This window comes from Sesamum indicum, linkage group LG9 (genome assembly GCF_026168435.1).
Source record: "Sesamum indicum cultivar Baizhima isolate 11 linkage group LG9, ASM2616843v1, whole genome shotgun sequence".
NCBI classification, from domain to species: Eukaryota; Viridiplantae; Streptophyta; class Magnoliopsida; order Lamiales; family Pedaliaceae; genus Sesamum; species Sesamum indicum.
The window spans coordinates 6,455,370-6,469,339 of NC_142665.1; the positions used below are offsets into that span (position 1 = coordinate 6,455,370).

The 13,970-nt window shown below is 36.8% G+C and overlaps 2 protein-coding genes across 2 annotated transcripts; both read right to left on the reverse strand.

Moving 5' to 3' along the window:
- Nucleotides 1–292: 292 nt before the first annotated feature.
- On the reverse strand, nt 293–2,070 carry LOC105170793 (uncharacterized). The gene is made up of 4 exons (XM_011091707.3): nt 1,559–2,070; nt 1,230–1,340; nt 951–1,031; nt 293–559 (listed from the first exon to the last, which is right to left on the reverse strand). Exons 1-4 carry the CDS (start codon nt 1,817–1,819, stop codon nt 485–487), a joined length of 528 nt encoding a protein of 175 aa, XP_011090009.1. The 5' UTR covers nt 1,820–2,070; the 3' UTR covers nt 293–484.
- A 1,207-nt stretch (nt 2,071–3,277) lies between these two features.
- Nucleotides 3,278–10,636, reverse strand: LOC105170794 (pleiotropic drug resistance protein 2-like). Its single transcript, XM_011091708.3, has 20 exons — nt 9,978–10,636; nt 9,651–9,771; nt 9,455–9,543; nt 9,231–9,315; nt 8,727–9,017; nt 8,555–8,645; nt 7,490–8,390; nt 7,237–7,397; nt 7,000–7,103; nt 6,738–6,894; nt 6,566–6,643; nt 6,248–6,396; nt 5,832–6,164; nt 5,415–5,705; nt 5,242–5,325; nt 4,916–5,049; nt 4,572–4,799; nt 4,282–4,453; nt 3,931–4,185; nt 3,278–3,833 (listed from the first exon to the last, which is right to left on the reverse strand). Exons 1-20 carry the CDS (start codon nt 10,343–10,345, stop codon nt 3,561–3,563), a joined length of 4,365 nt encoding a protein of 1,454 aa, XP_011090010.3. The 5' UTR covers nt 10,346–10,636; the 3' UTR covers nt 3,278–3,560.
- Nucleotides 10,637–13,970: the final 3,334 nt, after the last annotated feature.

The window sequence follows — 13,970 nt, forward strand, 5'->3', positions numbered from 1 at the left end:
AAATCAACAAAATAAAATCATAACTATCATTTGTTTAAATAAATAATGTTTTTTACTTGACTTCACAAACAATAAAAGACAAAGCTATCATTTTCATCAAATATATAAGAAAAATATATCGATTCAACTCTGTAAAATATTGACTAAGAGACAGGATGAATGTGAGCTTTACCAAAGATAAAATCAGAAAATGAAGATGTGGGGACTTATTTTAGAAAACATGTCAATACATAATTAAGTAACAACGTAAATACTGTCACTTGAAAAAACAGGAAAAAGAACAACATTAGTATGACAATGTATAAGGAAATGATACCTTAAAACGTTTAGTATTAATTGGTATGTATACTCTCACACTCGGTAAAAAGAAAAATTAGAAACACCATAAAATGTGCTAAGTCAACAACAATCTTGAAACAGCAAAAACAAAAAACAAAACAGTGTAATATCAGCAGTGAATTCTTGGACAAGGGCCGTTAATTTATCAGCGAAGGGCATCGATGTTCTTGCAAAGCTCCTCCAGTTTCTTCAGTCTCTGCTTCTCACTTTCAGTCACCAACTGAAACAATAATCCACCAACAAAGTGTGTAATAAGTTGCTCAAATTCTACAAGTATTTCTTATTTCTATTTCGAGAAAATTGTAATTTTCGCCATGTAGCTTAGGAGGGGTAACAATTGTGGTCCTGTATGAACTAATTTTCGTAATTTAGTTTTATAATTTTAAAAATTTGACAATATAAATTCTTTTTTTGCCCGATAAACACATGTGCCGCACACATGATCTTTACAATTGATGAGGGCTTTTCGGCCATATGAGACCAAAATTACCAAATTTTAAAAGTTATAGAATTAAATTACAAAAATTAATTCATGCAAAATCGAAATTCCCACCCTCTAAATTACAGGATAAAATTGCAATTTTTCCTTTTTATGTTTTACCGTTTTTTACCTCAACTAGTTTGGCGACCAGCTGACCCTTTTCCCTGTTCTTCTCATTGAAAGCCTCTAGTGCTTCTTTGTATTCCTTTTCCTGTAATGTTCAAAATTCATGTCATGGAAACACACCCATTTCTCAATTTTTACAGCACAGTAAAATCTGTAATGAAATTGAGCAAGTTTTATCGTAAAATAAATATTCCTTGACTATTATCTTGATTTTAAAAAATGTCAAAATTATAGTTATCCCAACATAAATTTGTGGGACTTAGAAAGAAACTGCAAAACTCACCTTCTTCTGACAGCTGAGGCCCAAGGGCTTTAAGTCCCGATTAATGAGGTCGATCCTCTTGCGAACGATCGCAACTTCCTTCCTCATCGGATCATGCAGGGTTTCGAGCTCCTACTAGATTACAAGTACAACAAACAAACATGTAATAAAACATTCATCTTTTCTTCCTACACAAACATAAGTTCACAACATTAATTCATAAATTAGAAATGGGGCCACATATAATACATATACGAGTGTGTGATAGAAAATCTTTTACGCATCCCTAAACAAGACATCCACATACTTAGCAACAAACAGTCACACACTGATCCATGATCCTAACTTACTTCGCGAATCTCAGCCAGCCGCCTCGTCTCCTCCTCGACACGGCCTAACTGCGCCTGAACCTTCTCCCGGACCTCCGCCTTCCTCTTCTCGATCTCTTCTTCCTTAGCACGAAAAGCTGCTAACGCAGACCTCGTCATCTCCTCGTCCTTGTCCTCATTCATTAGAGGGCTCCCGACATGATTGATCATCCCGGAGTTCTTCACACGCAGCATTTGCGCTTGTTGCTGCTCCAGCATCTGCTGCTGATTCTTCGTCGTCATCACCTAAACTGACAATCTCACCCTTTCCTTGTACTCGATTTCTATGTTGCTTTTTTCTCGCTTTTGTATGATGCCTCTCTTTCGCCCTGTTTGCAGATGCTCAAGAACGATGTTGTCTTTGCTTTTAAAGGTGTGAAGCCATCTTGTTTACTTTACAACAAATCTTGGATTGAGTGTAATGACCAAACTACCCAACAGCAGTACTGCATCTCGTATTCTGTTCAGTATATACATGCCATGTATATAAAATATTTCTTTAAATAGAATACAACATGCAACAGGATAAATGTACGTACAATAATTGAATTTAGTGCAACGAAAAGTTATAGTATGTGAAGGGACCTCTTATGGTTAAGGTACTATTTTCTAAAGTAGGTATGTTGACAAAATTCTGCTAACTACTGCACTTTCTTTTAAATTCATCGACGGTATATGAATTTTGAAATATTTATCTTGAAAATTATCCTTAAAAGAAATAATTGGTTGAAGGGTCTATTTTGGTAAATTTTCTTTATTTCTGAGAGAAAGTGCTTGTGGTGAAAGTTTTGTTGTCTGAATAGACAACAAAAGTTCACCTACTCACAGATAAAACTGAAATGTTTGAAATCCTTAACGGCCAAGACAAAGTCTCGTCCAACACTTTATGCTGAGACTTCTCCGTGAAACTTCACCTTTGCAACCTTCTTTTATTCTTAAGGATTCTAACTTATGAAATAAAAGCGACGTTCGACAGACGAATCTTTTCGTCTGTGTCGATCGTTTTATAGGACTATACAGTAAAAGAATCATATGTAATAATTTGGAGATATATATTATTTATGAATAATAATGGGTTTGCTTTGTGAGTGTGAGGTATTATTGTTGATAATGTATCAAGTGAGAACAAGTTGTCTTGCGTAAAGTGGATATACATTGGCTTTATTCTCCCATAATTAATGCAAATATTTTGAGCCCTTTGAATGAATTTTTCATCATTGTTTAGGCCCACCTTTATTTTGTATATGTTTCAGACATTTGAATGGAAATATGGGGTTTGGGGTTTGTATGGAACAGATTGTCTGACAGATATGATGTAAGGAATTCACACAACCATTCTTCATAGGATACTAGTCAAAGAAACCTCTTTCTCTTTTGTCTTTTTCCTTTTTTGTTCTTTCATCTTCTTGTTGGGAGTACGTGCGTGTTCATATGGGTTTCTCTTATACGAATCGAATATAAATATATCAAACAGTATAGATTTTACTATGTCTTCAATGAACTTTTATTATTCTGACGTGTTAATACTATATTATCAGTCAAGCATACTATATATGTTAAATAAGACGTAACTAACTCTTACTTTCTTGATTTTTTTCCTTTCAATGTATGGATCACAGGTTTGTAAATATCTACCCTAATTTTTTTGAATTTATGATAAGTAATTCAAGATTAATGGTAGAAAAAGTGAATCACAGTACAGATTTCAAAATCAAAATTCTAATAATTACACAATAAAGGAGCTGATACTGTGTTACACAAATCTTTGGCAAATCATAAACACAAAAGAATAAATTATACACCTTGCAAATTGCAGTATAAAACAAGCAAAAGAAAAAGTTATACAAACAAAAGCAATCAAAAAGAAAATGGAGAGGGGATGTCTCCCTTATGACAAGCTACAACTACAGTAGTATACATACATTTTTAACTTTATGATGTATGAAACCTACAAAACTCTAACAATCTTACACTGCAGATGTTCTCATCTCCTTTGGAAGTTAAGGAACTTGATTCCGTAGGCGAAAACAAAGAAGAACAGGAGAACCCAACCGACGTGTGCGAAGACCACTGGGATGAGGAAGTCATGATCATAGCCGAGGTAGTCTTTAAGGAAGTCATTCACCCTTATTCTTCCAGTGTTGCCCGTGAGTTCGAGTTCGGTAGTGATGTCGCCTACTTGGGATGCAAAAATACCGTAGATTGTCCAGGCGACGGGAGAAGCCCAGTAGTACCACCTCCACCATATTGGGATGAGCTGCAAAACGTGTACAACATCAGTTTTTTCACGTTATCTAAATGTTGATATATTGAAGATTTTTCTGTGAGAGTGGTAAGAATTTGAGGATACTTACGGGACGTGGGATGAGGAAACCAGAGAACAAGTTCCAGAAGCTGAGGAAGAAGGACATAACGATGGCGGCGATTTGGTAGCCAGGTGTCAACGCAACAACCATCATGCCGTACATCGAGAAGTAAGTGAAGCACATGAATATGAAGTAGTAGAAGTAGAAGAATTTCTCGCCCGTCCAGTGGTATCCAATCATGGAGTAGAGAAGCAGAGAGTAGACGAGGGTTTGTACAGCGACGTATATGGTCTCTATTGCAACCTACAAACCGTGAAAAACATACATGTTAGAAACATATCCTCCTAACAATCTTGATGGGAGCATCAAAGTTGTCCTCTGAATGTTTCTTTTTCTTACCTGTGCAAATGCATAAGGCAACTCAGAGTACATTCCTGCAGCCCTTTCACGATAGAAAACAGTTCTCTCAATCGCGACAACGGATTGAACAGCAGAAGCATTGGTGGCTCCGAGGAAAAGTACAGCAGCATAAGTAGCTCCGAGCAGATTAAGCAAGTCTTGTTGTCTATGTCTGTTATGGGAACATACACAATCTTTTGTTATTACATGATCTTATAAAGTAGTAATTTCAAGATTCCTTGATAGATGCATAGACAAATAAATGGTTGTAATAAAGAGATGTGGCTTACATTTGGTCCCCTTTCTGCCAGAAGATAACACCAAACATAACGCCAATGACGATTGTTGTGAAAAGCCTAATAGCATTGTACTGTGAGTTTCTCCAGTAGGACCAATGCTGCTTCCAGAAGCAAGCTTTGCACTGAGTTAAGAACGACTGCGAGTATTGCGTGGGGAAGTATAGGTCCTGAGATCCTGGTGGGGGAGTGCTTAGTTCCTTTATCAGTTCTTGGTTCCTCCTGATATTGGAAATAACAGTCAAAAAATAGATGTGTTAAGTTTCTTGAGATAATATATACTGCAGATATTCGAGCAGGGAATGATGTTAAGGGCATTTCATTCATTTACTACTTACCGATAAAGGTCAGAGTTGGCATAAATTTCTGCAAAATCAACGTCGAGTTGAGCTTCAACGGCAGAGGAGGTGACCTCCAACATCCAAGTAGCTGGATTATAGCCCTCTTTGATTTTCTGAACCCCTGGCACAGCCTGCATATTGAGTAGATGTTAATAAGTTGGATCTTGGCTTCACGAATATCAGATTCAATTCTTGAAGTTAAAATATGATTACTGAGTTCTGTGAGAATTGAAGATCATTTAAGAATGCTGATTTTAAGCGCTTTTTGTTCGACTTCCTGATAAGATCAACCTTACAGAACCGAAAGAGAACTCAAACCTCACCTCAAAATATTCAACAAGTTTGTGAGAATGGCGACCAAGAGGTCCAGCATAAATTACTTGTCCTCCTCTCTTCATCAACAGTAGCTGCAAGACAAAATCAAGATCAGTATCAAACCAAATGCAGTTATATGCAGATCTGAATATGGACACATTTTCTAAGTTCAGTTGTTTACCTCATCAAAAGCTTCAAAAATGTCTATACTAGGCTGGTGAATAGTACAGACCACCGTTCGACCTGTATCCACTGTATTTCTCACTGTGCGCATGACAATTGCAGCAGCTCGGGCGTCGAGTCCTGATGTTGGCTCATCCATAAAGATTATGGAGGGATTGGCAACTAACTCAACAGCAATTGTCAGCCTCTTTCTTTGCTCTGTTGAAAGACCATCGATTCCCGGAAGTCCAACAAGAGCATTCCTCAAGGGATTGAGCTCAACCAAGTCCATGACCTCCTCCACAAACATCTGAAACAAACAAATGCAAAGTTCTCTCAGATGGCATTGCTCGTGCTCTACTTCTCAACATATGTGCTTCCTAGGAAAGATTAATGCAAGTTGAGTCAGAAGAGAATGGTTTTATCAGTTACTTGCCTTTCGTGTTTCTGTTTTCACATCTGCAGCAAGACGTAGCCAGGCAGAGTAAAGAAGTGATTCATAGACGGTAACGTAAGGCGAATGGATATCGTTCTGTTCACAGTATCCGCTGACTCGAGCAAATGTTGTTTGGTTCTTTGGGTAGCCTGATATGTTTATGCTTCCTTCAATATATCCTCCTGTCTTTCGGCCTGCCAGTACATCCATCAACGTCGTCTTTCCAGCTCCACTGACACCTACCAATGCTGTCAGAACACCGGGCCTGAAAGCACCACTAACGTCTCGCAGTAACTGAAGTCTATCTTCATCAACACCTTGAGTTTTCATTTCCTGCATGAGAAGTTTGTCAAGTTAGCAATTAATACAGATCTAATACTCTGACAGAACTCAAAGTTTCTGAGAGAGAAACATACGGCAGGCATATCGACATAGTAATTCACATGGTTGAACGCAAGAGAGAGGGGTTGGAAAGGCAAGACCATCCCTCTTCTTGGTTCACTGCTTGCTCCTCCATCAGTCGAGTTGGCGGTTGCATGGGAGTTTCTAACATCCATTTGAACACCTGCAACCATCAAAACTTTTAAGTTTATCATCGATAATGATCTCAAGGGCACATAATGAACTCATATCACTATGTTATAAACTTTCTTCTTTTCATAATAACTTTAATAAATGACAGAACTTGTGTTTTATATGTGAGTAATTGTTCGCTATCAAAAAAAACCACACACCTTCACCATTTGTTATATGTCGCTTCCTCTTGCTTTCCGCCTTGTCATCTGGTATGATAGCCTTATTGTCCCCAAGAGCTGAGATTGTATGCAGAAAACAGTTGGTACCCAAACTCATTCATCAATTACTTCAGAAAGAAAATGCATAGTGAAGTACGAAAATGTCACTTACGGTTTAAGTAAGTCAAGGCTAAAATGAAGAGAATGTTGAACAGAAGAGTGAACCCAAAAAGAGCGAAGATGCATATCCAGTACCAAGACTCGGTAGTAAATAAACCTCTGTCCCTAAGAAGGGTCTTTCCAACAGTCTTTTCAGTGCCATTGGTAGGCTGAGGAGACAATCAACATTAACCAAATGTTAGTTTCAGTGTCATACTTGCAGCTATTTCAGAAAGTAATTTGAACAAAGTTATAGCTCTTTTTCAGGAACTTACTGCACTCCATCTCTCTGCAAGAAACTCGTTGATTGCAATGGCATTTTGTCCATACATCATAGGAGAAACATAGTATCCCCATATCATCCAATCTTTAATATCGTCTGGAAAATGCCAACCAAAAAGAGGAAAAAAGATTTACACTGATTGCTAAGTTGATAAATCTTTAGTAAAAACATGAGTTCGTGAATAACTACTATAAAGTATTCATGATCAATCTATTAATGTACAACTGACCTTTTGCAACAATAAAGCCTCCCAGCACGAAAACCAAAAGCAAGGCGAAAGTTCCAAGAGTGTTGGCGACTACTTGTGTTCTTCCAGCTGCTGCTATGAAACGGAACAAAGAGAGGGCCATCTGATGTACCCCAATGAATGCCAACAATTGTTTGAAAAACCTGTGTGCCCATGAAAGAAGTTTAAGATTAGCCAATACATAAATCACTTAATAGTCCTTCTATAATCTTATCAGTCATTTGATTGTTGTTACCTAACGGCAGAAGGTGCAAAGCCAATGGTGTAGTAGGTAAGAATGATCCACAATCCAGACTCCATTACTGAAAGTGGAATACGGAGTACCCCAATCGGCAAGGCAAAAGCCCAAGCTGGATAGAATAATGAATCCCTCTGTTTGAAGAACACTGGAAGCCTGAATACAGTCATTGCGAGCTCTTGCATGCCGTTGAACATGACATTGATGAGACTGAAGAACAATGCTCCCCAAAACTTAGAAGCATCCTCGATCCTACCGGACTTCATCTCTGTTCTTAGGAAGACCGTCAAGGCAATTGTTGCCATTATTGTTATTTGTGTAGTCTTAAAGATGTACACAAACGAGCTCCGTTTCATTAGGAGCCATTCTCTAGAGAAGCAGGCCCTGAAAAGTTCCCAATTGGAGATACCATATTTATCTTTGACCAGGGCAGCAGGATGGGCTCTAGTCTTATCATATGGAACTCTAAGTTCCGCCACGAGTTGCTGCCCGATGTGGAAAGAGTTGAAAGCCTGTGCAAACTCGGGTACGGAAACATAACGGTAAGGCTGATTCTTCCTAAACCAATACTGTTCTTGGTCCTTCTTTGAAGTAACTTCTTGCAGAAAGTCTGCAACTCCCTTCCTTTCTGGACATCTAAATCCCATGTACTCAAAGAATTCCAGGACATTCTCACGTGGACCTTGATAAACAATTTGACCATCTGAAAGCAGGATAACATCGTCAAAAAGATCAAATGTCTCAGGAGCAGGCTGCAAGAGAGAGATGACCATGGTTATGTCCATAATATGAACCATCTGCCGCATAAATTTGACAATCTGGAAGGTGGTGGAACTATCCAGCCCAGTTGATATCTCATCCATGAAGAATGCTTTTGCTGGTCCTACCAACATTTCACCTGTATTTAGCAGAACAATAATCTTTGTTAGAATAGTAATGGTTACATAATGAAACCAAGGAAGGAGAATTGTGACCTTGCTTAATCAATATTTTCAGGAACCAGAACTGAAACTTAGTTCAGCTTCTGACAACTCAGAAATAACTTATGGTGGAATCACATACCAGTGGTAACACGCTTCTTTTGTCCACCAGAAATGCCCCTTCTCATATCATCCCCAACCATAATATCAGCACAAATATCCAATCCAAGAATCTGTCAAAATTCATATACATTTTAGTCTTATCACTTTCTAGGACAAAAACTAAAAAAGCCACAAGGAAATGCAAATAGAACCTTGAGGACGTAATCTGTAATCAAGCTGGTTTCCTGGCCCACCATGGCTGTGGCTTTCATAAATGCATCAATCTCGGGATCAGGTTTAATACCTGCTTCTTTCTCTCTTCTTGACAGCTCTGCCAGCATTTCATACCTTGTCCCAACTCCCAAGCATCTACCCGAGAAATCCAATGTCTCTCGAACTGTCATCTCACCATAGTGAAGATCATGCTGACTAATGTAAGCACAAGTTCTTTGGGGAACAAATTCGTGAAATTCGTGGCCGCAATAGGTTATTTTTCCAGTCACCTGTTAAGAAACTCAAGGTCAGGTATAGAGAACCTATTTGAATAACCAAAACCAAATACCGATTTGATATGGGAAAGAAATGGAAACATGGACACAGCTAATAATAGCTCCAAATCGTGATTTTACTTATCTTTTGGGTTCTCAATTGGAAAATGGCATGCTTTTTGCTAAAATTGTAACAAAATCCTGTAAAGGGTGGTAGGAAAAACATACCCTCATATCATCATCAGCTTTCCCTGCAAGTGCTTTGAGCAATGTTGTTTTTCCTGAACCTGGTGGCCCAAGAAGTAATGCCATCCTGAATATTAAGCACGGATAAATTTAGTTAAACTCATATAATTGACATTCCAAAACCAAAGTGGCATTAAATAAGGATCAAGATATAAAGAGATAAATTAAATTCTACTACTCAGGAAAGGAAAATCTTATAAGCTTACCTCGATGGTCTCACAATTCCACTAACATCTTGAAGTATCTTAACAACCCTTTGCTTTGATGGAGATAGCCCAATCATCCCTAGTGCAGCCTATAACATCATTAAACCAAATTCATTATAAACTTAACTTCAGCAAAACCAGATTAACACAATAGTAGAGGACCACCTTTATCATGTCTGAATCAAGAAAAACATACCTCCAATGTATTGAGTGTTGAATTTAGCAGAGTTGGAAGTGCTCTTGTCCCAACATATGCATCTCCCTCAATAGACAGATTCTGGAATCTTACTTCAATCTTTGGAATCTCAATTCCCACCCTGTACAAATCAAAAACCCCATTATGTAAAACTTCTTGAGCCCATCGGATCCAAAATTCTTGCTAATAATTGAACAATGTAAACTTTTAAAGATTCAAGATTTTCTGGAACCCCCTTTATGTCAAAAATGTCCTCACTTTATACCATAAATCAAGATTTGTTCTTGTAAGCAAGCAAGAAATCTCAAAAACAATTGAAAGTTTCACCTGTCAGTCCTGTTTCTGAGCCTCTGGAGGAACTTCTCATTATCCTCCTCCACAACCTTAAGAATGCTCTCCATCAACATCTTCTTATCCTGCGTACCGAGGTTGGTGACATCCACCTCAGAGTGAACTATCCTCCCATTGCTCATAACCTGCTGCAGCATCCCCTTCCTGAGCCGATCGTACGTCGGCAGCCGCTCGATGGCGGCCCATCTCAGCTCCTCCTCGTCGTCCTCCGCCTGCCGGCGCGTGCTGTTCCTCGTGAACACATCCGGCGGCCCCTGCCACACCTCCCTTATGCTCTGGGACCTCCAGCTCCGCCTACTACTAGAACTCAGAGCCAGATCATCGCCCACTAACGCCGCCGCCATTGATCAACTCCTCAGCTCCCCCCGTCCACTCTCCGGTGACTCTTGTATACCTTATCTTTTGACCGCCCTTCTTCTTGGAGCACACAAGTAACACAAATATCCACTCAGAGAGCTCGACTAAGGAGAAATCCACAAGATCTTTTGTGTTATTCAGAAAAGAATGAAAGAATGGTCAACGTCTAATTCTTGCTTTGGTTGCTAAAGAGCATGAAATTGGTTTTCATGCAGTTTCTCTATCATCTAACTCCGTTGAAAATGAGAAACAGCCTGTGATTGATTTTCTTGAAAGGATTCCAGTTATATATATATAGAGACACACACACATATACTCACACTTGGGTGGGGGGGAGGGGTTGAAGTCTGGTCAAATTTGGGCTACAAACTGAGGTTCCCGCGGCCGAATACAGTAAACAAAAGGTGGACGTTTTTTAATATTAATGGGAAATAATCAGGTGTTTCGCGAGCATCAGAAAGGCGTTATGAGCTTGAAATGATAGCATGGAGAACAAGAGTGTTGTGGGGCTGGGTGACGTGGGATGCTGAGCCCGGTAAGTTTGACTAATTAAAACTGGGAGGGTGGGTTGTGGGTGTACATTGCTGACCAGCTGACAGAAACTTCCGTTCGACGTCGTATTGTTGATTTCACGAATCAGTCTTCGCCGCGCGTCGCCCACGTTCCTTCTTCGTTTCTCACTGTCTCACAACTTTCTTCTTTCCCAGAAATGGATCTCTGTTATATGCCTCATTTGTAAGATAAATAAATTTAGGTTGTTAACTCTATTTTTTTTTTAAATAAATCGGTCAATTTTTTGTTGTTTGAATTATTATTAAATTTATAAAATTATATTTGAATTTAATCTGATTTCAAATCAAACTCCAACAAATTTTAATTTAACCAAATACGATCAAGTTCGAGTAGTTTGATGTTTTTATATTTTTTTAAAATTGAATTGATCTCAAACTGAATTAAAAATTTATCAAATGAAAAATTAAATTAAGTCTAATTAGTTAAATTAACAAATTCAAACTTACTTTTATCAATTGAACGTCAAGTAATTTGATTAATTATTCGGCCATAATCGGAACCATGGCTTAGTGATTAAATTACTAACTCAAATTATTTCATGAGATCAAACATTATTGAATATATATATACATAGAAACCTTCAGTTTATATGGGTGTATTATAGGTTAAATAATTTTTTTAACCAAATCATCATTATAAGGATAAAAAAGATCTCTCTACATGTATTAATGTGCGAAAATGTATAAGAATAGTTCGGTAAAATTGTTTGACTTACAATAAATTAGTAATAAGTCATTAGATAGTAAATTTTGAATTCTCATTCGACTTGTTTGCTAATTTCAATAAATTTGCTGAATTAAACAGAAGCAAACATATGAGTACTAGACGTTATTTTACAAACCACAAGAGGTTTACATATAAGTAGACAAAACCTCAAAGGGAGTGCGATGTAATTATTCCTGTCTTATAAGTTACATAGCCTTATTCTCTCGCATGCCTAATGCAATTATTTTTCTAAGTCCGATGGCCAAAGCAAGTCCAAATCCAAGATAGGTGAACATGCCCTCATTCGCTCAGTGTAACAAGTCCAAACCCTGCTTGGCACAAATATAATTTCAGCAACGAGGGCCACGACCCAATCCCGTCGCTCTACTTAGACGGCAAAGTCTATAAACAAGGCTCAATCAACAAACATAAATACCAAACACCAATGCAGCCACATCATCTGCATTCTAAACATCACGGGTCACTTTATCCTAAAAGGACGCCAGCATGGCCCTCGTATCCAGCTGGAGCCGAGTGTTAGAAGCAACAAGTAATAGATTTTTCTATGTTCGCAATTGACTATGCAAGACTCATCTAAATGGTCATATATCTCAGTAGATAACACTAGATCATGGATAAGTACTATCATTTTGAAGCTAACATCTTATTCTAGTGATATCCAACTTGCTCATAACTATCCCTATGATCTCTTCCAAATTTTCCTATAAATAAAGGCATAAGGTCAGTCAACAGGTAAGTGACTGCATATTCAACACAATTTGACTCTCGAATAGCAAGGCTACGCCTTCCCTACTATTTTCTCTGTGCCCTAACTCATATTTCAGCTCTCTTTTTCATATTCAAGCACTCGACTTCATTTACTTAAGAATTATTCCATGTTTTTTCTCAAATTTCTCTATATTTTTCTTGATTGTTCAGGGACTGACTTAAGCATCAAAATGCTAACGTTGCCTTGTAGGTTAGTCCCCTATAAATTTTGGAATTTTTGTGAAAATTTTTCGATCATTGTGGTGTTGTTAAACTCTAGTACACATCACTCTCCAAACACTTTAAAAACTTTTTTTTACAATAATATCTAATATTTATGAGATATATAAAAAATGTATAAAATATCCTAAATAATCTTAGTTGAATATCAACTTAATATATAATATATTGGTGGGATTATAGTAATTAAGTTGAATGAATTGTCAGGTCCTCAGTTAGATAGCATAAGAATTAATTCCTCAAATAGAAAGTTGTGAATATTTCTTTGGTGATATACTAATTTTATACCGACTATATCAGTACGCATATTTTATTTTTTATTCCTTTAAATGCTTAAATAATTAGAACTATTTAATATGGAGGGAAAATATACAAAATTGAAAGTTAAGCTATTAAATATTAAATGATTGGCTTATTAAACAACTTAAATTTTTAAGTGATACGTTATTTAACGTGGTATTAGAGTCAGATCAAATAAGAGATTTTGAGTTTGAACATCATTATCAACCATTTATAAAAAAATATTTCACGTGCAATATTTTCAAGTGAATGAATTGTATTAAAATGTCAGATATCACAAATTTACGAGAATGATTGAGTATAATACTTTATTTTGTAATATTAAATTAGACTAACATAAATATAAAAATCAAGAATTGATTATTTATGCGACTCATAATGTCCAATTATGATTTTTGCTTATTAAATTCTTAATCTTACTATAAAGGGATAATTAAACTCCCTCTCTTGAGATTTGGAGTAATTACACCTAGATTCCATGCGGTTTGATAACTTTAATAATTACCCCTGAGGTTTGCTTTCTTCTAACAAATAAATCCCCCCATTAGTCAACGTTCACTGAATTTGCTAACAAAAAAAAAATTGAATGGAATTGATATTTAACATCGATTAATGTATTACTAACTTATTGCAGGTGAAATAATTTTTTAACCAAACTATTCATATAATGGTGAAGATATACTTCTTCACATGCATTAACGTATGAGTATAATTTGGTCATAACAAATTATTTGACCTTGCAATAAGTGAGTAATAAATCAATTAATGGTAAATATAAATTTTTTTCTGATTTTTTTTGTTAATATCAGCAATTCGGTACAATATGACTAATGGAGGAACTTATTTGTTAGATGAAAGCAAACCTCAAAGATGTTAAATATAATTTTTCAAACTAGAGAAAATTTACGTGTAATTATACCAAACTTACAGAAAAAGGAGTGTAATTATTCCTACTATAAAAGTATTTTCACGCTCAAAAACAGTTGTTCATAATTATTAGTTGGTCCATATATACTTCACATGTGT

What these genes read in the sequence shown, in the direction of transcription:
- LOC105170793 (XM_011091707.3), bottom strand. Translation starts at nt 1,819, where the DNA reads ATGACGACGAAGAATCAGCAGCAGATGCTGGAGCAGCAACAAGCGCAA. An exon ending in GCCTCAGCTGTCAGAAGAAG is followed by an intron (nt 1,032 to 1,229) that starts GTGAGTTTTGCA and finishes TGAACATTACAG; the next exon opens with GAAAAGGAATACAAAGAAGC. An exon ending in TGGTCGCCAAACTAGTTGAG is followed by an intron (nt 560 to 950) that starts GTAAAAAACGGT and finishes TTATTGTTTCAG; the next exon opens with TTGGTGACTGAAAGTGAGAA.
- LOC105170794 (XM_011091708.3), bottom strand. Translation starts at nt 10,345, where the DNA reads ATGGCGGCGGCGTTAGTGGGCGATGATCTGGCTCTGAGTTCTAGTAGT. An exon ending in TTGCAGAGAGATGGAGTGCA is followed by an intron (nt 6,895 to 6,999) that starts GTAAGTTCCTGA and finishes TTGTCTCCTCAG; the next exon opens with CCTACCAATGGCACTGAAAA. An exon ending in TGCCTTATGCATTTGCACAG is followed by an intron (nt 4,186 to 4,281) that starts GTAAGAAAAAGA and finishes CACGGTTTGTAG; the next exon opens with GTTGCAATAGAGACCATATA.